The 20288-nt window shown below is 42.7% G+C and overlaps 2 protein-coding genes across 2 annotated transcripts in view; both read left to right on the top strand.

The window, feature by feature from the left end:
- Nucleotides 1-1130: 1130 nt before the first annotated feature.
- b3galt6 (UDP-Gal:betaGal beta 1,3-galactosyltransferase polypeptide 6) lies at nucleotides 1131-11737 on the top strand. The gene is made up of 2 exons (XM_041207211.1): nucleotides 1131-1330; nucleotides 6369-11737. Exon 2 carries the CDS (start codon nucleotides 6403-6405, stop codon nucleotides 7393-7395), a length of 993 nt encoding a protein of 330 aa, XP_041063145.1. The 5' UTR covers nucleotides 1131-1330; nucleotides 6369-6402; the 3' UTR covers nucleotides 7396-11737.
- Nucleotides 11738-17523: 5786 nt separating this feature from the next.
- The window catches only part of sdf4 (stromal cell derived factor 4), a 77410-nt gene continuing 74645 nt past the window's right edge, over nucleotides 17524-20288 (top strand). Inside the window, exon 1 of the mRNA XM_041206616.1 lies at nucleotides 17524-18160. Coding sequence (XP_041062550.1) covers nucleotides 17796-18160 — 365 coding nt within the window. The 5' untranslated portion in view covers nucleotides 17524-17795. The remainder of the gene's footprint in view (nucleotides 18161-20288) is intronic.

Genomic DNA, 20288 nt, shown 5'->3' on the forward strand with positions numbered 1-20288 from the left:
TTTAGACTTGAAGTGGGTGGACACCCAACAGAGTTTAAACTAGACACAGAAACAGGGGCATCTGTTTCATCAGCTAAAGTTTCACCCCTCTTCTATCAAATTACTGGTTGGACTACTTTAGAAGTGAAAGGCTAACTCATAGCAAAGCGGAAATATAAAGACTGAGAAATCCTTGAACCACTCGATGTCATTCAAAATCAAGAGTGCTCTCCAATAAGCAGAAAGACATGCCTAAAACTGAAATTAATCTAAAAAGTGGATGAGTTCCTGATGAGAGCTACTACAGTACATTTTGAAATGTATTTCCAAAATTGTTTACAGGCCTAGGGAAGCTAAAGACCAAGTACCCTACGAGTTGATGCTAAACCAGTTTGCCTCTTTACACTGAAGAAAGTCCCTCATCCACTCTTGGACAAAGTAAAAGGTAAAATTGAAGAGATGCAGCAGCAAAGGGTTATCTCACCAGTCGGGGGCACTCTGGGATATTCCTCTCTGGCCTATCTCATGGACTGAATTGGAGTCTTTCGTCCAGAAGATCATTCTGGCCCTGAATTCCCTGAGTAAAGAACTGAAGTCCGCCCCAAGCAGAAACAGATCTAGCTCTGGTTTGAAAGAATCAAATGGAAAGCATTTGACCTGGGGGCCGAAAAAGCAGAACAGCTGGGCCCACGGCACCCACATACATCAAATACTTGCACTTATATAGCACCTTTATCACAAAATATCCCAAATCACTTTACAGAAGTAAACATCAGGAGGTATTAGGCCAAGATGACCGAGAGGTAGATTTTAGAAAGGACGAAATTCTAGAGCTTAGGGCATAAACTGAAGGCATAGCCACTAATGATGGAGTGATTAAAAAATAAAATATTCCACCACTATACTAATGTAGGTTATTGTTGTTCCAGAGAGGAAATTCAGTCAGTGGCTCTTCCGAGCCACAGGAGGAGCTAGAGCACGCAGCGCACCAACTGCCCCCCCCCCCCCCCCAACAAACAGCCAGTGCGACGAATTCCAGTGGCGCCACGTCACTGCGCGGGTATACGTCATTACGTCACAGCACCAACACCACCACCCCCACCCCCCCCGCACCGCCTCCCCTCCTCCACACACCAGTCTCCACCCCCTCCCCCTCCCCGTAATGTTGGCCGGGCTCTCGCCTGCGGGCATGGTGTCGCTGCTGCGCCTTTCCCCAGGGATCGCGGCCCAGGAGGTGGCAGCAGCAGCGGTTGTGAGAGAGGCGCTGGACGGGCCTGCTCTGCAGCCTCTCTGAATGATCGACGGTTTCCGTCGGGCAATCGGTCCCATTGCTTCAGAATTCAATGGAGCGGTAAGTAGCAGAACCTCCATCATTTCATCGAAGTTACTCAATCCTGAGCTATGCAGAATAATAATATTGTACAGCACTGGATAATATCCCACCATTGTGCAGCCTTGATTAATATTGTCCTATGATCATAACACTACATTGTCTTAAATAATGATGCTTAGTTCAATACTGCATTGCTCTAAATAATACTTGACAGCTAAGTCCACTGAATAATAACGTCTTAAATAATACCACAGCGCCTCAAATAATACTTCACTCACTTGAACAATAATGCTGCAGTGTCCTGAAAAATATTGTCCTAAATGATGGAACTACACTTTCCTGCATGGTAATGTTTTAAATTATAATTCAACTACATAATAATGTGCCTTGGATATTACTGATTGAACTGTTCTGAATAATAATGCAGTGTTAATAATATTGCAGTGCATTGAACTGTCACTGTGGTGAATAGTCCTGAATCCTCATCTTGTTCCAGTGCTCTCGCTGCCATTAAAACCCTCATTCTCTACCACCCCACCTGAGTATCTCACTGAGGTAACCTCCCTCTTCTCCTCTGCATTGAACTATGCATCGTTCTCAGTGGTTTCAATCTCCATCTCGACTCATGGCCTCTTCTGATTTTACCACTCTCTGGTTTTTCTCCCTCAGCATAAACTCTTATCCCTAGTCGTGGTAACCACCCCCCCCCCCCCCCCAAACGCCTCCCACCTCAACATTGCCTCTACTGTTACTTTCTGAATCACATACAGGGCCATCAGCAGCCATTGCCCCCCCACCCCCCCCTTCCCCAGCCCCTTACCAACCCCATTTCCTCCTGTAACTAGCCACTCATTACCAGACCCCTTATTTGCCAAAGCCACTCACTGTTCTGAAATCATTCTGTAGAGAAAAGATAACCCTGCCATTTTTACTGCACTGTCAACTGTCTCCTTAAACCTGAGGAGCTCATATCAAATCAGAAAATGCTGGAAGTCCTCAGCAGGTGATGTAGCATCTGTGGAGAGAGAAATAAAGTTAACATTTCAGACTGACAACCTTTCATGAGAACAGTGCGATGTGATATTTCAGTGTAGTGCAATATTATTCAAGGTATATCATTCAGAACAGTTCAGTATTATTTGGGGAGGTCCAATATTATTGTTCAGGCTAGTACAGTATTATTGTAATTCAGATGAGTGAAGTATTTTTACAAGTGATAGCCCCAGCTTCCCTTTCCTCTCCAAAGTCCCTCAACATATTGTCACCTCTCAAATTCATAACTATATTTTGTACAAGACACGTTTGAATCTCTCCAACCTGGTCTTTGCCCACTCACAGCACTGAAACATCCCTAATTAGAGACACAAAAAAAATACTTTGACTATAATGCACTATCTTTTCTCATCCTTCCCAATCTCTTTACAGCTTTTGACATGGTCAGCTGCACTCTCGTTAGTGCCTCTCCTCTGTTGTCTAGCTGAGTGGAACTGCTCTTGCCTGGCTCTTTTGTTATCTTTCCAATTATAGTTACAATATCTCCAGCAATGCTGTCCAGTTACCCCTCAAACCCTTCAAAGGTCTATCTTTGACCTGCTTTCCTTAACGACATGCGGACTCTTAGTGGCATCATCTAAAGCTATGGAGTCAGGCCCCATATGTACACTGCTGACACGCAGCTCTGCCTCAATCTTGTCTCTCCACCGCCTCTGCTGTCAGACTGTTTATTCAACATCCAGCATTGGATAAGCTGTTAAATGTTGGATAGACTGGTGCCATCGTCTTAGACCCCTGTCACGGGCTCCATTCATTTGCCATCGATTCTATCCTCCCCTCCCTCACCACTGTCTGAGGTTGAACCTGACTGTTTGCAACCTCGGTGTCCTATTTGACCCCAAGCTGAACATCAGACACCATAACCTTTTCATCAAAAACACAGCCTGCTTTCAATTCCATAGCAGAATACTGTGTTCCACTGAATAATGCTGCTTACTACTGTAGAGTAATAATAGTGCTGTATTGAATATTTCTATGTTGCTGAGCCAAATGTGACTACTGTTACCTGATTAGGGGTGATATGCTGACTGATATTATTTTGCTGCATTGAATAGCAAAAATGTGTTTGTGAATACTTATGCAGCTGTAATTCACAGAATAATACAGTGCTGCTCTGACATAGGATCACATTTAATAAGAGGGTTCTTGGTGTGCAATGTAAGTGAAAAATTTAGCATCGGAATCACTGAGGGCTTCAAACCAGGTGTGTTGGGACTGCTAATTGGCAGCACAGAGCCATTAGTGTCTGTCACTAGTGAACCGACTGGTCACTATTAGGTGCCTGCTGAACGCAGGTGTGAAATCCTAAAGCTGCAGTGATCAGCATTAAAAACCCCTGATTTAATTTGTGGGCCATTTGTTCTGAGAATTTTAATCCATCTTTATAGCAGTGACAGTCCTTCCAACCTACGGAAAATAGTATCGTATCGAAGACTATAAGATCTGGAGTAGCATTGATTCGGAACATTTGGACAGTTGGGAGAGGAGCCAAGATCAGCAGTTTTATGCTGAATTCTTAAGACCTGAATGAATCCATCTGTTAAAGTGACCTTATTAACATTGCAGTTTGACTTCTGTTACAGAATTGTTTTTGAGACTAAATGGAGTTGACCTTTGTAACTTTTATGTAGCCACAGAAAAGGACGCAGTTTACTATAAAAATGATTTAAAACTATTTGTAAAAAGCACTAGGATGATGGTTTGAAAACATTATCGCAGCAGTTCTCTAGCCCAATTCCTGAACACAGATCTGTTGAAGCAAACAGTATAAGAGGAGGCTTGACAAGCTTGTAAGAGAGAAGGGGATAGACAGTTGTAATGATACCTTTAGATGAGGAAAGATGGGAGGAGGCTCAAATGAAGCATAAACACCAGCAAGGGCTGGTTGGGCCAAATGGCAATGTATCTTATATAAGTCTTGCATTTGGTGTGTGCTTCCTGTCTGGATTATGACATGATTTTTTGAGTCACGCTTATTATATATATAACGGGGAGAACCCAGTCAACATCAGCTTTAATTTCAGCTAACACTAGTGGAACTGATTACTTCTGTTCTTCAATTTCTGTGCAGTTTCAAACCCTATTTTCAGGTTTCCAGCACCCCTTATACAATGCTCACTGCCCAGGCCCGGTACTGAGAACACACTCTACCTGCCCAGCCTGTTTATGGATGCCTGGTTGCCCATTTCTTGCTGTGGTCCACCTGTCCTCCTCTCCACAACAGTAGTGTGCAGGACCTTGAGCTGAGTGCTTGACTCTCGTAGCCACCCAGTTGGTATCTTGGGACTCTACTCCAGCCTGGTTTCACATCCCCGTGAATAGTGGTGTGATTTGAACTCGCCATTTAAGCTGTGCACAGCTGGGCATTACATCCTTAACCAGCGACCTCATGATCCTGATAGACCACTCTACCCCACCACCCACTTACTCCTAACCTTCTTCCAATGCATTCTCTTTTCATTCTGGATTCCCAGTACTGATCTAACACTTAGTCTGAATTCTACACAGATGTGTAGCATTAACTCTGAGTGCTGTAACAAACCAAGAGCCTATTTTCACCTCCAATCTGAAAATAGTCTTTTTTTTAAATCTTTGTTCTCACATCAGTGCAATTAGCAGGATCACCATAGGGAGAGGAGGGATGGAGTGAAGCTACTGTTTCCTGTATCGTAACAGTGACTATATTTCCAAAGTACTTCATTGGATACAGAGCAATTTATGATATTCTGTGTATGGCACTATATAAATGCGAGACCTTCTTTTTCATTTGCACATTGGTTAACTCATCCCCAGCTGTACATGGAATTCTCCATTCTAAAACCATTTCTTCTGAGAGAAGCTGACTGAAAGCTCTGGCTGGTGTGTCAAGATAATCCAGGGAATCGGTGGCAGCACATCAGGTCCCAAAAATTAATGACAAAATATTTCCCGGGCAAGTCTGCAGTAACAACAATAGAGGAGTGATGGCTTCTCATAAACATCATTTAACATTGCATTAATGCAAGAGATTTTTAAATGTCAGCCATTATGCTGACATTCTCCCTCCTGTGAGATAACGATAAGGGCAAGAAGGGCCTATTCAGCTCATCAAGTCTGCTCCTTCCATAGCTCATGCACAATGCCATAATTTCTCTGAGCTGATCTGCATTCTCAACAAATATTGATCCAGTTTCTTTTTAAGACAGCTCTTTGACTTGGGGTTAACCACTCTTTGCACTTGTGCACCAAAATTTCTAATCTTGGTCAAGGCTTGTTGATTTTGTAATTCTGTGCTCCCTGTACAAGATATATAGCCAACCTATCTAAACAATATCAATATCCTTCAATGAAAACTTGAATCATATGTCCTCTCAGGACTTTTCTCCTGTGATAAACAGCTGAATCCTTATTCATAACGTAGATCCTATCTACATTAGATAGATAGAGTAAACATCAATGAACTTGCTTTGACTTATACTGCAATGCCCTTCAGATACAGGGTAGCTGCTAATTTGTCTTACTGAGAACTGCCTTCTTGCTTATTTAGATAACAACTTCCAAGAATAGCAATACACTAAATTTTTTCCAAAAATTATAAATATTTAAGCTTTTTTTGTGAAAGGGAAGAGGACTGAGGACTCAAAGCTAATTTCAAGCTTGCATAGATACTTATTTTAGAAATCATGAGCAAGGTGCTATCTTCTTGTAATTTACTCCCCGGTATCCATCAGCCTGTCTTATTTACGTGTCTGCCTGTCTCTTCAGCTAATTTATATCACATTAGTTGATGCTGCTCACACAAACTGCTGTTATCAGAAGGTAAATCAAAATAAGTAACAGACGTGAAATCGGGAAAATCAAACAATTCATTTCAGAGAGTAATTAATAGGAGCCATGGCATGGTTGCATTATCACCAAATACAGCTTGCTGTTGGGGGTTGTTTGCAAGGAATCAAGCTACTTATTAACGTGAAACAATCCTGCTTGTTTTAACCTTTATCTGTTTCTTTTTTTTCCTCTCCAGCTGAAAGCACTCCAGAAACTCAAGCATTTGCACGATGAATCTAGTTCGACTTGTCTGTCGCCACAAAACAGCTCTTGGTGTTGCAACCCTCTCCTTGTTTGCACTGATGCTGCTTTACTTGGCTAAATGCACCTCGGAAACATTGAAGACCCCAGGCTTACCTCATGGGGTCGAAAGACAGAGCGACAGTCAAGGCCACAGCAGAACCAAAGGCCTGTCTGCTTTCCTTGTGCTGATGATCACCACTGGCCCCAAGTACACTGAGAGGAGAAGCATCATCAGGAGCACGTGGCTGGCCAACCGGGACCCGGAAATCCTCCCTTACTTTGCCATCGGCACCAGTGGGCTTGCGGCAGAGGAAGTTCAAAATTTGGAGCAAGAGAATGCTCGGCACCGTGACCTCCTGCTGCTCCCGGACTTGAAGGATTCCTATGAAAACCTTACCAACAAGATCCTTCACATGTATGCTTGGGTAGACCAAAACGTCGACTGTAAGTTTGTGTTGAAAGCAGATGATGACACTTTTGCCAGGTTAGATATCATTAAGGAAGAACTGAAGGCAAAAGAGCCAAAGAAACTCTACTGGGGTTTCTTTTCTGGACGAGGAAGGGTTAAGTCTGGGGGAAAATGGAAGGAGAGCACTTGGGTTCTGTGCGACTATTACTTGCCCTATGCTCTAGGGGGTGGATATATTCTGTCTGCTGATTTGGTGCACTATATTCGAATTAACATTGATTATTTGAAGGTATGGCAGAGTGAGGATGTCTCTTTGGGGGCCTGGCTAGCACCAGTAGATGTCAAACGCCTGCATGATCCACGGTTTGATACAGAGTACAAATCGCGTGGGTGCAATAACAAGTACATTGTGACGCACAAACAGAGCATTGAGGATATGCTGGAAAAGCATCAGACACTCCAAAGAGAAGGGAAACTGTGCAAAGAAGAAATTAAAGCACGACTGTCATATATTTATGATTGGTACGTCCCACCGTCCCAGTGCTGCCAGCGAAAAGATGGCATACCCTGACACTACAACGTAGCGCCGGAGAGGAGGAGACAGTGAGATCTGCATGGTGATTTCAAAACAGTAATGTGGATATGTGTTAATGCAGGACATTTCTCCTGAAAGGAGCTCCAGCATCGACATGGCACCTACTCAGTATTTCTGACCGTAACATTAATACCAAGTCTGCAAATTCGAGAGGTTAAAACTTGTACCTTGAGTGGTTTTTCTCCAGAAAGCACAAAGTTGCTGTTCTCCCTGATCAGAGTACAGATTAGCTCAATGTAGTGCCAAGGGTTCAATTCCTGTTTGGGTTTTAAATTTTGGTCACTTTTTCTCCCATTGTTTCCCTGTGCGAAGGAAACACCAAAGAACACCTGGTGTTCCTAATCCTATCTCATTATGGCAACGTGAGCAGAGTTCACAGATAGTTCCATTGGTCTTACAGTATGTTGTATTTAATTGCACAAGAGTCTGAAGTTCTGGGATTTGTGTGTAATCCCATTATAGTAAAAGTAATTTTATTGTATTCATGTATGTACATATGTATCTGTATGCCTGTGTTGTGCATAAGTGTGTGTGTGTGTGTGTGTAAAGATTTATAGGCTGCTTATATAAGTAGAAGCCTTTAAAGTGGTTCCAAGCCATGTATTTCATCACAGCTTGCTCCCATCTAACTGGCGCTAGTTAGAATTCTCCCTCATCTGACCAGGTAGCAGGAAGAAACATTTCCTGAAGTAAGAGTTGCAAAAAAAGGCTTTTTTTAAAAAAAAACTTGAGAATGTCTAGGAAGTGTTTTACCTTCCCTGACCTTTTGCTGCCTTGCTAACCTTTTAAAAATAGTCACCCAGGTACAGTTTTTGTGTTAACAATTTACAATACAGGATTTTTTTGAACTCGTCCAACTAAATTTGCATGGAGATTGTTTGCCTGTGTCTAGAGTCCTGGTGTTGCGTGATTAGCTGCTGGTATTGTTGTGCTTTTCTCTTTAACTTGGTGCAGAATCATTTCACCTTTGAAGTAGAGCTTTGCTGGGCATTGGGGGGAAAAAGTAGTTTTGCTGGTTCAGCTGTAGGAGACCGAGCTCCATTCTGTTCTCTGGAAATATGAGAATCTACAGTGAGAACCCATCAGTGCCAGGCTTTTGCTGGGCCGATTTCCACCACCTGGAGTCAACATTTTTTGGTTTAATAATAGTTCTGGTGCTTTAGAAATTGTTATTATTGACAATTAACAGTGTTAGGCAACAATTTAATACAAACACTGCAACAATCCTGGTGTGTCCTATAATAATCTACTGTACTTAATCCTGAGGATATATTTTCCCCCAGCCAGTGCTGTAAATTATAAAACATTCAGAAAAATTCCGAGTATCCATGTTTGACATTTTACCGTTCTGCCGACGTGTATTTTTAAGAAATTGAGAACCTTCCAAATTGAGAAAAGATACAGATTTGTTACAGTACTGAACAACATATGATTCTTATAACGAGTGTGACTTTGTGTAGAAGTAAATTATTCTTTTTTTGAAAATATCATTCCTTCTGCTCAGAATGCCAAGTAAAAAGAATCGGTATTTGAGCTTAGAGAGGCAATCTGAGCTAGGTTGTTTTTGTGTTTTTTTAATCGATGCCAAAAATTAGTGCACAATTCCAATCCATTACAGTTGTCCAGCCCAAGAGTATTGTTCATGTTGCAGCCTTCCAATTAGAATCAGGCTGCTTGCATGTTGCAATCCAAGTCTTACGTAGCAGATGACCATTGAAATTGAGAGTTCCATCACACACAAGCACCTTTTGATCAATGACATGACAGGCAGGGTCTGGTAAGTTATGTTACTCAGTGGCTTAATATCAGGAAACATATACCTTGTGTACTCTGAGCACTGGTCTGCACATTTACGGTCCAGGACTGTGATTGGTGACAATTTCAGAAGCACAGCTGGCCACATGGGTGAAAAAGACAATGTGGACACCATTTTGGGGACTGTGTAGTTTTTTTTTATGCAAAACTGCTGAGTAATTTTTGGTGGAATTTCCCATGACAAATCACATCCTTTACTATTCATTGAGAACTTACAATTAAAGTGGCTAGCCCCAAGGAGAAAGCTTTTACGTTGGGATCAGAGTGGACAAATAATACAAAAACAAATGAATCACTGTGTCTTCGAACTTTGACCTAGCAAACATTTTTCTTAGACGCAGGTCTCAAAGTGCATAGATTAGGAAGATCATTGTTTGTTCCAAATGTGCTTCTGCTCTCGCACAACTTGAGAAGATCGTGTAAATCAGGGCTTGAGTTCTTGCGCTTCTTGTCTTGTGTTGGAAATGTTAAACTGTATATGTACTTACTTAACTCAGCAAGGCCAAGCTGATGGACTTGTACTGTGTACCTCTCTCTGAGTGCTGTGTCATTCACTGTGCTGCTATTCCTGATATTTCCTCTCACTGAACAATGCTTTAGAGAGTAAACCATAAGAATGAATTTAAATTAACTATTATTTATTAGTATTCTATGACGGCAGCATATAATTCTGGTAATAAAGCCTGGTACTGGTTAATAATGGTCAACAAACCTTCCATCCAGAGTGACTTTTGAAATGAGTAACAAAACAGTCTCTCCTTCATCCAGACCTGAGAACTGGTGATCTGTGATGAATTTGCCATGGATAGTGTGCCTTCCTTATTTTGGGCATCACCATGTCTTTTGCTGGCATCTCGATGGGACCTTCCTTATAAGAAAGTTACCCGTCACACAGTCACACCTGCAGCTGCACACTTCTGCCACCTTGATTTGAGTTTCAGAAGCTCTCTGATAGTTCACTTCCTGAGGGCAGTACTTTAGGAGATCCGCTATTGGCAGAATTTTCTGCCTCCACACTTCTGTTGGGGAACCTCATTGTTTTCAAATAATTGTTGGACATGCCCACAGAGCTGCTCTCAGCGAGTGATGGTAAATTTGTAAAATGACCTCATACAGGTCTCTTCCTATAAAACAGATCTAATCAAAAATGCTATTCATCCTCGCCATTGTTTGCATCCAGGGCTCTTACCATCTAACTGCTAAAACAAATAATTTCTATTATCAGTCACTAGGTTAAATTCCAGAACTTGAAGCTTTATTTCCTTTTGTGGTACTGTTGGAATCTTTCAAAGTTACTTGTCGGTTGTAGAGTTACAATGTTACATTTATATTTGTCAATGTAGTGAGAGTGTAGAAGTTTAATACTCTATATAATATGTAGACCTCAGCATTTCAGAGCAAGAGAAGGAATAATAGTGAATTTTTGAAATGTTCTTTTGCATTATTAATGCTATTCATTTATTTAAATCACACATTATTCAATTGTTTCATTTTGAGAGGACCTAAATACAGCTCCTAAACCTATGAAATTGTGAATTTACAACTTCCATGTAGAATAAATGGAATTGGAAAAGTACAAAAAAGATTAATTACCTTGGATGTTCCCATGACATTTCACAGCTAGAGATGTTGATCATGCAGCTTATGATTTGATCCAAAATCTAATTTTACCTTTCTTCTGTCTGGTACCCTCCCACATATTCACCATTTCTCTCTCATCCCATTTTTGTAACTCTTGCCCTTCTCTGCCTACACCACTCCCGGTGTGATCAGTTCTGCTTATTCTCCATACGCCAGTGCCTGGCTATCAGCTAACCATCACCATTGCTAATGCACATATCCTTCAGCATATGATGAAGCAGACACTCTGCCCATGGGCAGCCTATGCCCGAGTGACTGCCCGTAAACAGCAGCCAACTGAAACCTGTACACATCCATTATGCAAAGTCCCTGGCCTGTCCTCGACTAGCACTGGTCATTTAAGACAGAAATGAGAGGGAATTTCTTCTCTTAGGGTCATGAATCTTTGGAATTCCCTGCCCCAGAGAGTGGTGCAGGCTGAGCCATTGAATGTATTCCAAAGCAGAGATAGACAGATTTTTGAACTATAGGGGAGTCGAGGGTGATTGTGTGGGGTTGGCGTGGTTTGTGGTGACAGGCAGGCAAGTGGAGTTGAATCCATGAGCAGACCAGTCATGATCCAATTGAATGGTGGAGCAGGCTCAAGGGGCCTTCTGACTACTCCTGCTCCTCTTATGATCTCATTACTAGAGCTCAGATTTTCAGTGGTGCAATGGGGGAGGACAAGTGGACTTTGAAAGGAATTCCACAGAAGCTCTTGCATAATTCTGTTGAAATATTATGCAGTGATTTTTATGATCAATAAAAACATTACATTGTATTTATTTAAAAATGCTGGAATCATTATGTAAAAAGCTGTGACAAGAGGATAGTGTTTAAATATTGCACAATTTATGGTCAATAAATTAAAACCAAGTATGCAGACCCATTTGTGTTGGTCGTTGTGTGTTGCTTATTTATGTGCCTTTTACACACAAAGCATAGTTGAAATTTTCTTTTTCACTTTTCCCCCTTCTCCCTCCCTGAGAGCTTGTGCGTGCTGACTTAATTCAAGCTTTTAAGGCTGAAACAGATAGATTTTTGTTTGGTAAGAGTCTCAAGGAATATAGCATGAATGGGGGAAAATAGAGTTGAGGTGCAGGTCAATTGTGATCTACTTGAATGGTGGAACAGGCCTGAGGGAAACTCCCATCCCTTTTGTTCCTATAAGTTGTTATAAGTATTTCAGGATAGAATGCCTTGGAAGTGAGTTTAAATGAAACCCTCCTGAGAGAATTGCAGTTTACAACTTAGATTTGTGCTACATGTGACGGGCCCCAATGGAAATATGTACAAAGATGGAGACCCTCTTCCTGTCCCCCTGACACCAGCAAACATCTTCCTTGTTTTCATCCACCGCGACAGACTTAGGCAATTGTATTGACTCAATCGGGCAATTCCCTCCATGCAACTTGCACAGTCACCCTCCTTCATATCACCTCCTGCAATTGCAACTTTAAGAGATCATCTTCAAATGGGACAATTTTGCCCAAATTTATCTTGGCACCTATTATTTGGTCAGCAAAGGCTCATTTCTTGGCTAACAGAAATTACACCCTCTTTAAGGGCCAGCAGCATTTTGGGAGCTGCTGTCTAGCCAGATTTCCTGCTAAAGCCTATCGAGACAATGGGCAAGACAAAGATTATAGACACTACCAGATCAGCCTAAATAGTGAAATATGACACTGAACCCAACAAATATCTAATATAAAAATCCAGAGATTGTATCAATTGTGGCAGCTTTGGTCGGGACACTAAATAGCACCTGTCAACCAAAGGCACTTTAAATACTTAAAATGCAGAATGAAATGAAAAGCAAAATATTTCGACAGTAAGATTGAGTTAACTACTTGGCTGTGGATGAGTAATCAGACCAGCAAGAGTCTCAGCTAGATTAGACAAGAAGGAGGTTTTCACATCACCAGGATATCCCATAGCAATTCACAAAGCAATTTGTTACTTTTAAGTGTAGCCACTGAAGTAGTTAATGTAGGCAAATGGAGATAGGAGGAGGAGAGAACAATGCAATTCCTGGGCCTCCAGTAAGGACCATCAACATGTTTTTGAACTGGAAGAGAACGACATCATGAAAGCAAATCCAATGTGAGTGTTAGCGATTTTGGTCTGTTGTAGATACCTTATCAGGTTAAATGGTGTCGGTCATTCCCTTAAATGTTCTGAATGGCTATTTCCTTCTACAGAATTCCCTGTGCCCTTTAGCTACTACCTGTGGATTGTAACAATGAACCTCCCTTGTGACCTGGAGCAGATTGAAGGCACAAGGCATAACAATCCTTCTGACAAAGGACTGAGCTAACATAAAACATAAGCTGCTTTATTCAAAGGTAGATAAAAGCAGAAAGAGGACGATAAGAGTCTCTTGGTACATTTGGTAACATTTATATTCATGAACTGTTACAAAAACAAAGAACACACATGCACTAGCCCACTGTACTGGGTCATCTTGCTTAACTTGTAAGAACGATCTGTCTGCACCTTGTCCTACAGAGGACTCAAACTGCAGAGCGAGCTGGACAAGGTAAGTAAATGAGCAGAAGAATGACAAATGAAATTTAATGTAGTGTACAATTGTAAAGTACTACACATAGTAAGAAAATATTAGGTGCCATGCGTACTTAGGAAGGCGTTGAAATATCTAAAGATGAAGTTGAAAGAGATCCAGAGTTTTCATTGATTCAATGCTAAACATGTCCAACAAATGCAGAGCAGCAATCAACAAAGCCAATAAAATGTTGAACAACATAGAGTATGTGTCAGAGGTAGTAATGATCAAAGTGCCACATTGATTACTGTGTACTGCTCTGGCTGCCATGAAACAAAAACATTCATCCTCTGAAGGCCATCCACCAAAAGGGCATAAGGCTGATCCCCTATTTTATTATGTTATGACTCAAGATACTTAAGCTTTTTAGTCTGGGTAAAATAACAATAACTTACATTTATGCAGCAGTTTTGAAGTAGTAAAATGTTTCCAGAGTTTCACAGCAGCATAATCAGTTGAAAATTGACACTGAGCCAAAGCAGGAAATTTGAGGGCAGCTATCTAAAAGCTTGGTCAAAAAGACAGGTTTTAAGGAGTTCCTTAAAGGAATGAGAGATGTGAAGAAATTTATGGAGGGAATTCCGGAGCTTAGAGCCTATAGCATAGCCACTAACAGTAAGGTGAAGGAAGTTGGGGATGAGTAAGAGGCCAGAATTGGAGGAGCACAGAGATCTTGGAGGATGGTAGAAGGTTACAAAGATAGGGAGTGACAAGGTCATGGAGCAATTTGAATACCAGGTTGAGAAGGTTTAGAATGGAGGCATCGATGGACCAGGAACCAAAGTAGGACAGAAAGCACATGGGTGAGAGGTACACCAGACTTGGTGTGAGCTGGCATATGGACAGAAGAATTTTGGATGAGGTTAAGTGTATGAAGAATGAAAGATGGAAGTGCAGCCAGGAGACAGTTGGAATAATCAAATCTATACTAACAAAAGCATGGATGGAGGTTTCATCAGCGGATGAGCTGAGGCAGGGGTGGGGATGTGCATCATTACAGAGGCAGCCTCTGTGATAGAGAGGATATGGGATTGGAAACTCAGCTCAGAGTCAAATAGGGTGTTGAGGTTGCAAGCAGTTGAGGAAATGGAGGTGACTAAGAGGTGATCTTACAGTGGAGTAGAAGTTTGATGGAGAAAATTAACCCACAATAGTCATTGAATTTGAGCTTCAGGAGCTGAAGGACACACAGATTCAAAGAGAGAAGGATGATTAACAGGAATTCATCTTCATACTAAGGCTGCCAACCTTCCCCCAACAGCAGCGACCATCCACACTCTATGCCCAACTCAGTGGCATCACCCCTCCTCACAGCCCCCCTCCTTCCCACCAGCCACCACTGTCACTGAAGAGAACTGGAACCAGTGGGGGAGTCGGGGGTGGGGGAGGTGGGGGTGTGGGAGGGGTGGGGGTGAGGGGGGTGGTGGGGTGGGGGGTGTTGGGGGTGGTGGTGGTAGGGGTCAGAAATCACAGGAGGGGGCTAGAGGTCAGGTGGAGTTGGGGCTTGGAAGGGAGAAGAGAGGGAAACAGAGGAAAGGGGTGTGTGTGGGGACCTGCAGAGCTGGGAACAGCAGCTACTGTAATGTGGTGAGTGGGAGCAGCACCAAGAGCAGGGCAGCCGGTGAAGGGGTAAGTGAAACTTAGTTGGGGATCTTACTGTAAAAAGAAAGCCTTGCATTTATATAGCACCCTTCACGACCAGACATTCCAAAGCACTTTACACTTAATGAAATAGCTCTGAGGTGTAACCAATTTTGTAATGTCAGAACACAGTAATCAAACTGCACACAGCAAGTTCCCATGACAACTGAAGCATCTGTTTTTGTGATATTGATCAAGGGACAGATAATTTCCAGGGCATTAATGATAACTCCACTGCTCTTCTTTGAAGTAGTGTCAAGGGATCTTTTACATCCATTTAAGGGGGCAGATGGGGCCTTGGTTTAATGTTTCATCCATAAGACAACACCTCTGACAGGTCAGTACCACACTGAAGTGTCAGCCTTGATTTTTATGCTCAAGTCTTAGAGTGGAATTTAGACCCACAGCCAGTGTTGAGAGTGCAACCAACTGAGCCCAGTTGGTATGTTCTATTGAAGGACTCGAAATGTTAACTGTGTTCTTCTCCGCAGATGCTGCCAGACCTGCTGAGTTTTTCCAGGTATTTTTGTTTTTGTTTTGGTATACACTAGTGTTGGATGGTTTCCACTGGTGTGAGAATGGGGAGCAAGGGGACAAAACAAAGATTTTTGCTGGAAGACAGCCAATAAGGAAGGTTTTTGGACGGAAGACTATTCCACCATAAAGGTTCTTCACCATGTAGCTATTGAAATAGAGACAAAATATCATTTAAAGTGATTTAATATGAAGAAGTGTTTCTTGGGCAGTACTTAAACAGTATAGGGGGGAAATTCCTCCTGTTCAAAAAGGAATGTAAGAAGTATTTGAGAAGGAGGTATATCAAAGGATCTTAGGAAGGGGAATGGTGTTACAGGACAGAGTTGGCACTGGCAGAAAATGGCCTCCTGCTATATTGTGATTCTGATGAAAGCTCCTTTATTGAATATGATCTCAGGATGTGCTGAAAGTGGGTCATGAATGGTCATGAAGACCACCCACTTCCACCTCTGCAACATCGCCCAACTCTGCCCAGCCTCAGCTCATCTGCTGCTGAAACCCTTACACATTCCTTTATTACCTCTAGACTCGATTATTCCAATACATTGCTGGCTGGCTGGCCTCCCACATTTTACCCTCTGTAAATTTGAAGTCATTCAAAACTCTTGCTTTCCTTACTTGCACTGTACTGTTCCCCTATCACCCCTGTGCTCGCTGACCTACCCTGGCTCCAGTTTAAACAAGGTTTGGATTTTGAAATTCGCATCCTTTGTTTTCCAATCCCTCCACTACCTTGTCCCTCCCTATCCATGTAATCTCCTCCAGCTCCACACCCTCCAAGATATCTGTGCTTCTCTAATTTTGGCCTCTTGAGCATCTTTGATTTTAATCGCTCCACTGTTGGTGGCCACGTCTTCGGTTGTCAAGGCCCTAAACTCTGGAATTCCCTCCCTAAGCTTCTCTGCCTCTCCTTTAAAGGGAAAGAAAAACGTAGAACTTGCAAATGACTGGTACTGTTCTGAGCTGGAATTCCATTTTAAGGTATACAAGACCAGTTTGGACCAGTGCCAGTCATTTTCAACTTTAACTATTTTTCTTCTTTGACCAAGCTCTTGGTCATCTGCTCTAATGTCTTCTTATGTGGCTTTATATGTATATGAAATGCCCCTGTGAAGCAACTTAGCACATTTTATTACTTTAATGGTGATAGATAAATGCAAGTTAATTGTGGATGCTGGAGATCTGAAATAAAAACAGAAAGTGCTGGAAAAACTCAGCAAGTCTGGCAGCATTTGTGGAGGGGGAAACAGAGTTAACAGTTCAAGCCCAATGAGAAACCCTCTGTTTTTCTCCCTCCACAGATGCTGGCATACCTGCTGAGTTTACTTGTTCATGGGATGTAGGCATCACTGGCTAGGTCAGCATTTATTGCCCACCCCTAATTGCCCTCATTCAAAGGTCAATCACATTTGCTGTGGGTCTGGAGTCACATGTAGGCCAGACCAGGTAAGGACAGCAGATTTCCTTATAAGAAATTTCCTTAGTGAACCAGATGGGTTTTTATGACAAAACAAAAACAGAATTACCTGGAAAAACTCAGCAGGTCTGGCAGCATCGGCGGAGAAGAAAAGAGTTGACGTTTCGAGTCCTCATGACAATGGTTTCAACACACTTCTAATCCTGGATTTTTATTTAATTTAAATTTCACCATCAGTGGTGCCACCATCTGTTATGCTAGGATTCGAACCCAGGTCCCCCGAGCACTATACTGGGTCTCTGCATTATTAGTGCAGTGATAATACCACCGCCTCCCCCAGCGCTTTCTGTTTTCATTCTAAATTAAAGTTCCTGCTGTGCCCAAACCCACCCCAGCTGAGTGCAGTCATTTCCCCAAAGGCTGCTGGTGGGTGCACAGTGCAAGAAAGTGAAGTCATCCAGGCTAGGGAGAGCCAGAGAGAAGCTGACCAAAGCAGGTACTTCCTCATTCACTGAAGTCAGATCTTGTTCAGCAGTTCTTCCAATGGGTTATTTATTTTAATCACCCGGCTCGGCTTCCTGTTCCCAATCCTTTTGTATTGCAGGTTTTCACGTGTAAGAGCGGCTGAAATATCTGGGACAGCCACGTGTACAAAAGAGTCAGGTTGTGGGGACACGAACACATTCTCTCTCTCCCCCAGTTAATTCCAGGAGGGGGGTGAATCTCTCTGTGTCAAGGCTGATATGACAGGTACCTGAAAATTGACGCAGTTTGTGACAGTGCATGTTGATTTCGGCCCTTGTTACTTCCTCGCTCACACCCACACACACACTGAGGATGACCTCGGTCAAGTCGGTCCTGGGCGTCTTCGCCAGCCTTTACTTAGGCTCCTTGTGTGTCTTCTTGCTGGTCGCTGTTTACGCCCGGCCCGCCAACAACTCGGCCATCAAGAAGGAAAAGTCGAGCATCAGCAAGGACGAGAACGAGATCCAGCCGCCGAACCACCTGAACGGCCTCAAACTGGAGAAAGGAGGTGTCTTGAACAAGGATTTTCACCAGGAAGTCTTCCTTGGCAAAGAGATGGAGGAGTTTGAGGAGGACTCGGAGCCCATAAGAAACAGAAAGAAGCTGATTGGCATATTTGAAAAGTGAGTCGTGTTTCACTGGGGATGGGGGGTGGGGGTTTGTTGCTGGTGATTATAGATGTGTCAGTAGTGATATATGTAATTTTGGATCATGCCAGAACTTTTAAAATTACAGTAAATTCAGAATAAATGCAAAGCCCTTGAATATCCAGTACTGATGCATCTTACCCTCCACTAGGCAGTAGTTAATTTCTAAACAAGGATGCGAATTTTGTAATTGAGGTGTTACTTTATATTTGTCACTGATCCCCGAGGCAAGACTGAGTGAGATGCCACTTAAGAGAGTCTGTGATATTTATTATTCTCGATTTTAAAATTCTCATTTTTTTTCCAACCCCCCTATAGCCTTGCTCCTCAGTGTCTCTTTAATCTTCTCCAGCTCCACAGCCATTCAAGATATCTGCGCTCCTCTCATTCAGGCCTCTTGAGCGTTCCCAATTTTAATTGCTTGATCATTGGTGGTCATGTCATCAATTGCCTAAGGCTGCAAATTCTGGAATTCCCTCTCTACACCTCGCTGCCTCGCTTTGCAACACTTCTTAAAACCTACCTCCTTGACCAAGCCTTTGGACATCTGGCCTAAAATCTCCTGTGCCTCAGCGACATGTGAAGCAACTTGGGATGCTTTATTATGTTAAAGGTGCTATATAAATATGAGTTGTTGTTGTTGGGCACACTGAACCTCCTGCTGGGCTCTCTCAAGTTTTTGTTCCTTAGCTACATTCTCAGTGTGGATTCTACTCTGTCTGTGATGTCTACACTGAGTGAGTTAATAATTATACAATATCACTGTAATGTCTAGTGAGAACTATTCTGTGTGTGTGTGGAGAGTGTATGGTTTCTATGCAGCAGGAGTTGCTGGTAAAGCTAACACTTACTGCAATCCCAAATTGCCTTTGAGAAGCTGGTGATGAGCACCTCTAATTTTTGTTGCTGTGCATGTCCTATTCATCTAAGTGTGCGAAACCTTTTTATTGCACGTATACAAGCGATATCTTAAAGGAACCGACTTGTGTTCAGCTCCGTGATGACTTCTGGCTTTCTGCACAGCCCCACATCTGAGAGGGAACATTGGTGGTGAGCCACCTTCTTGAACTGCCGCAGCCCATGATGGTGATGGTATTCTCACAGTGCTGTTAGGCAGAGAGTTCTAGGAATTTAGCAACAGTGAAAGAATGATGAGATAGTTCCTAGTCAGGATGGTGAGTGGCTTGGAGGGAAACTTGCAGTTGGTGGTGTTCCCATCTGTCTGCTGCCCTTGTCCTTCTAGGTGGCAAAGGTTGTGGGTTTGGTTTGGAAGGTGCTATCAAAGGAGCCTTGGTGAGTTTCTGCAGTGCGTTTTGTAGATGCTACTCTGCATCAGTGGTGGAGGGAGTGGAGTTTTAAGGTGATGGATGGAGTGCCGATCAAGCAAGGTGTTTTGCCTTGGATAGTGTCAAGCTTCGAGTGCTATTGGAGCTGCACTCATCCAGGCAAGTGGAGAGTATTCTATCATACTCCTGACTTGTGCCTTGTAGATGGTTGACAGGCTTTGGGGAATCAGGAGGTGAGTTACTCACCGCAGGATTCCTAGCCTCTGACTGCTCCTGTAGCCGTAGTATTTATATGGCTAGTTCAGTTCAGTTTCTGGTCAATGGTAACCCCCAGGATGTTGGTGGTGAGGGATTCAGTGATGGTAATGCCATTGAAAGTCAAGGGGAGGTGGCTTGATGCTCTCTTGTCATTGCCTGGTACTTGTGTGCCATGGATGTTACTTGCCACTTGTCAGGCCAAGCCTAAATTTTATCCAGATCTTGCTGCACACAGACACAGGTGGCTTCATTATCTGAGGAGCTGCAAATGGAATTGAACACTTTATAATCATCAGTGAACATCCCCATTTCTGACCACCTGATGCAGGAAAGATCATTGTTGAAGCAGCTGAAGATGGTTGGGCTCTGGACACCATCTTTGCATTTAAATTGCCTTTTAATATAGAAAAGTAGAGGTGCTTCTCAAAACTGGACATCAAGCCAAAGAAGGAAATATGAGGCTGTAATCAAAAGCTTGGAGTTAAGAATGGTCTACAATGAAAGGCAGAAGGATTTGGACAGGGAATTCCAGAGGGTGGGACCCAAGTGACTGAAGGCAT

The sequence above is a fragment of the Carcharodon carcharias genome, chromosome 15 (genome assembly GCF_017639515.1).
Source record: "Carcharodon carcharias isolate sCarCar2 chromosome 15, sCarCar2.pri, whole genome shotgun sequence".
Classification (NCBI taxonomy): Eukaryota; Metazoa; Chordata; class Chondrichthyes; order Lamniformes; family Lamnidae; genus Carcharodon; species Carcharodon carcharias.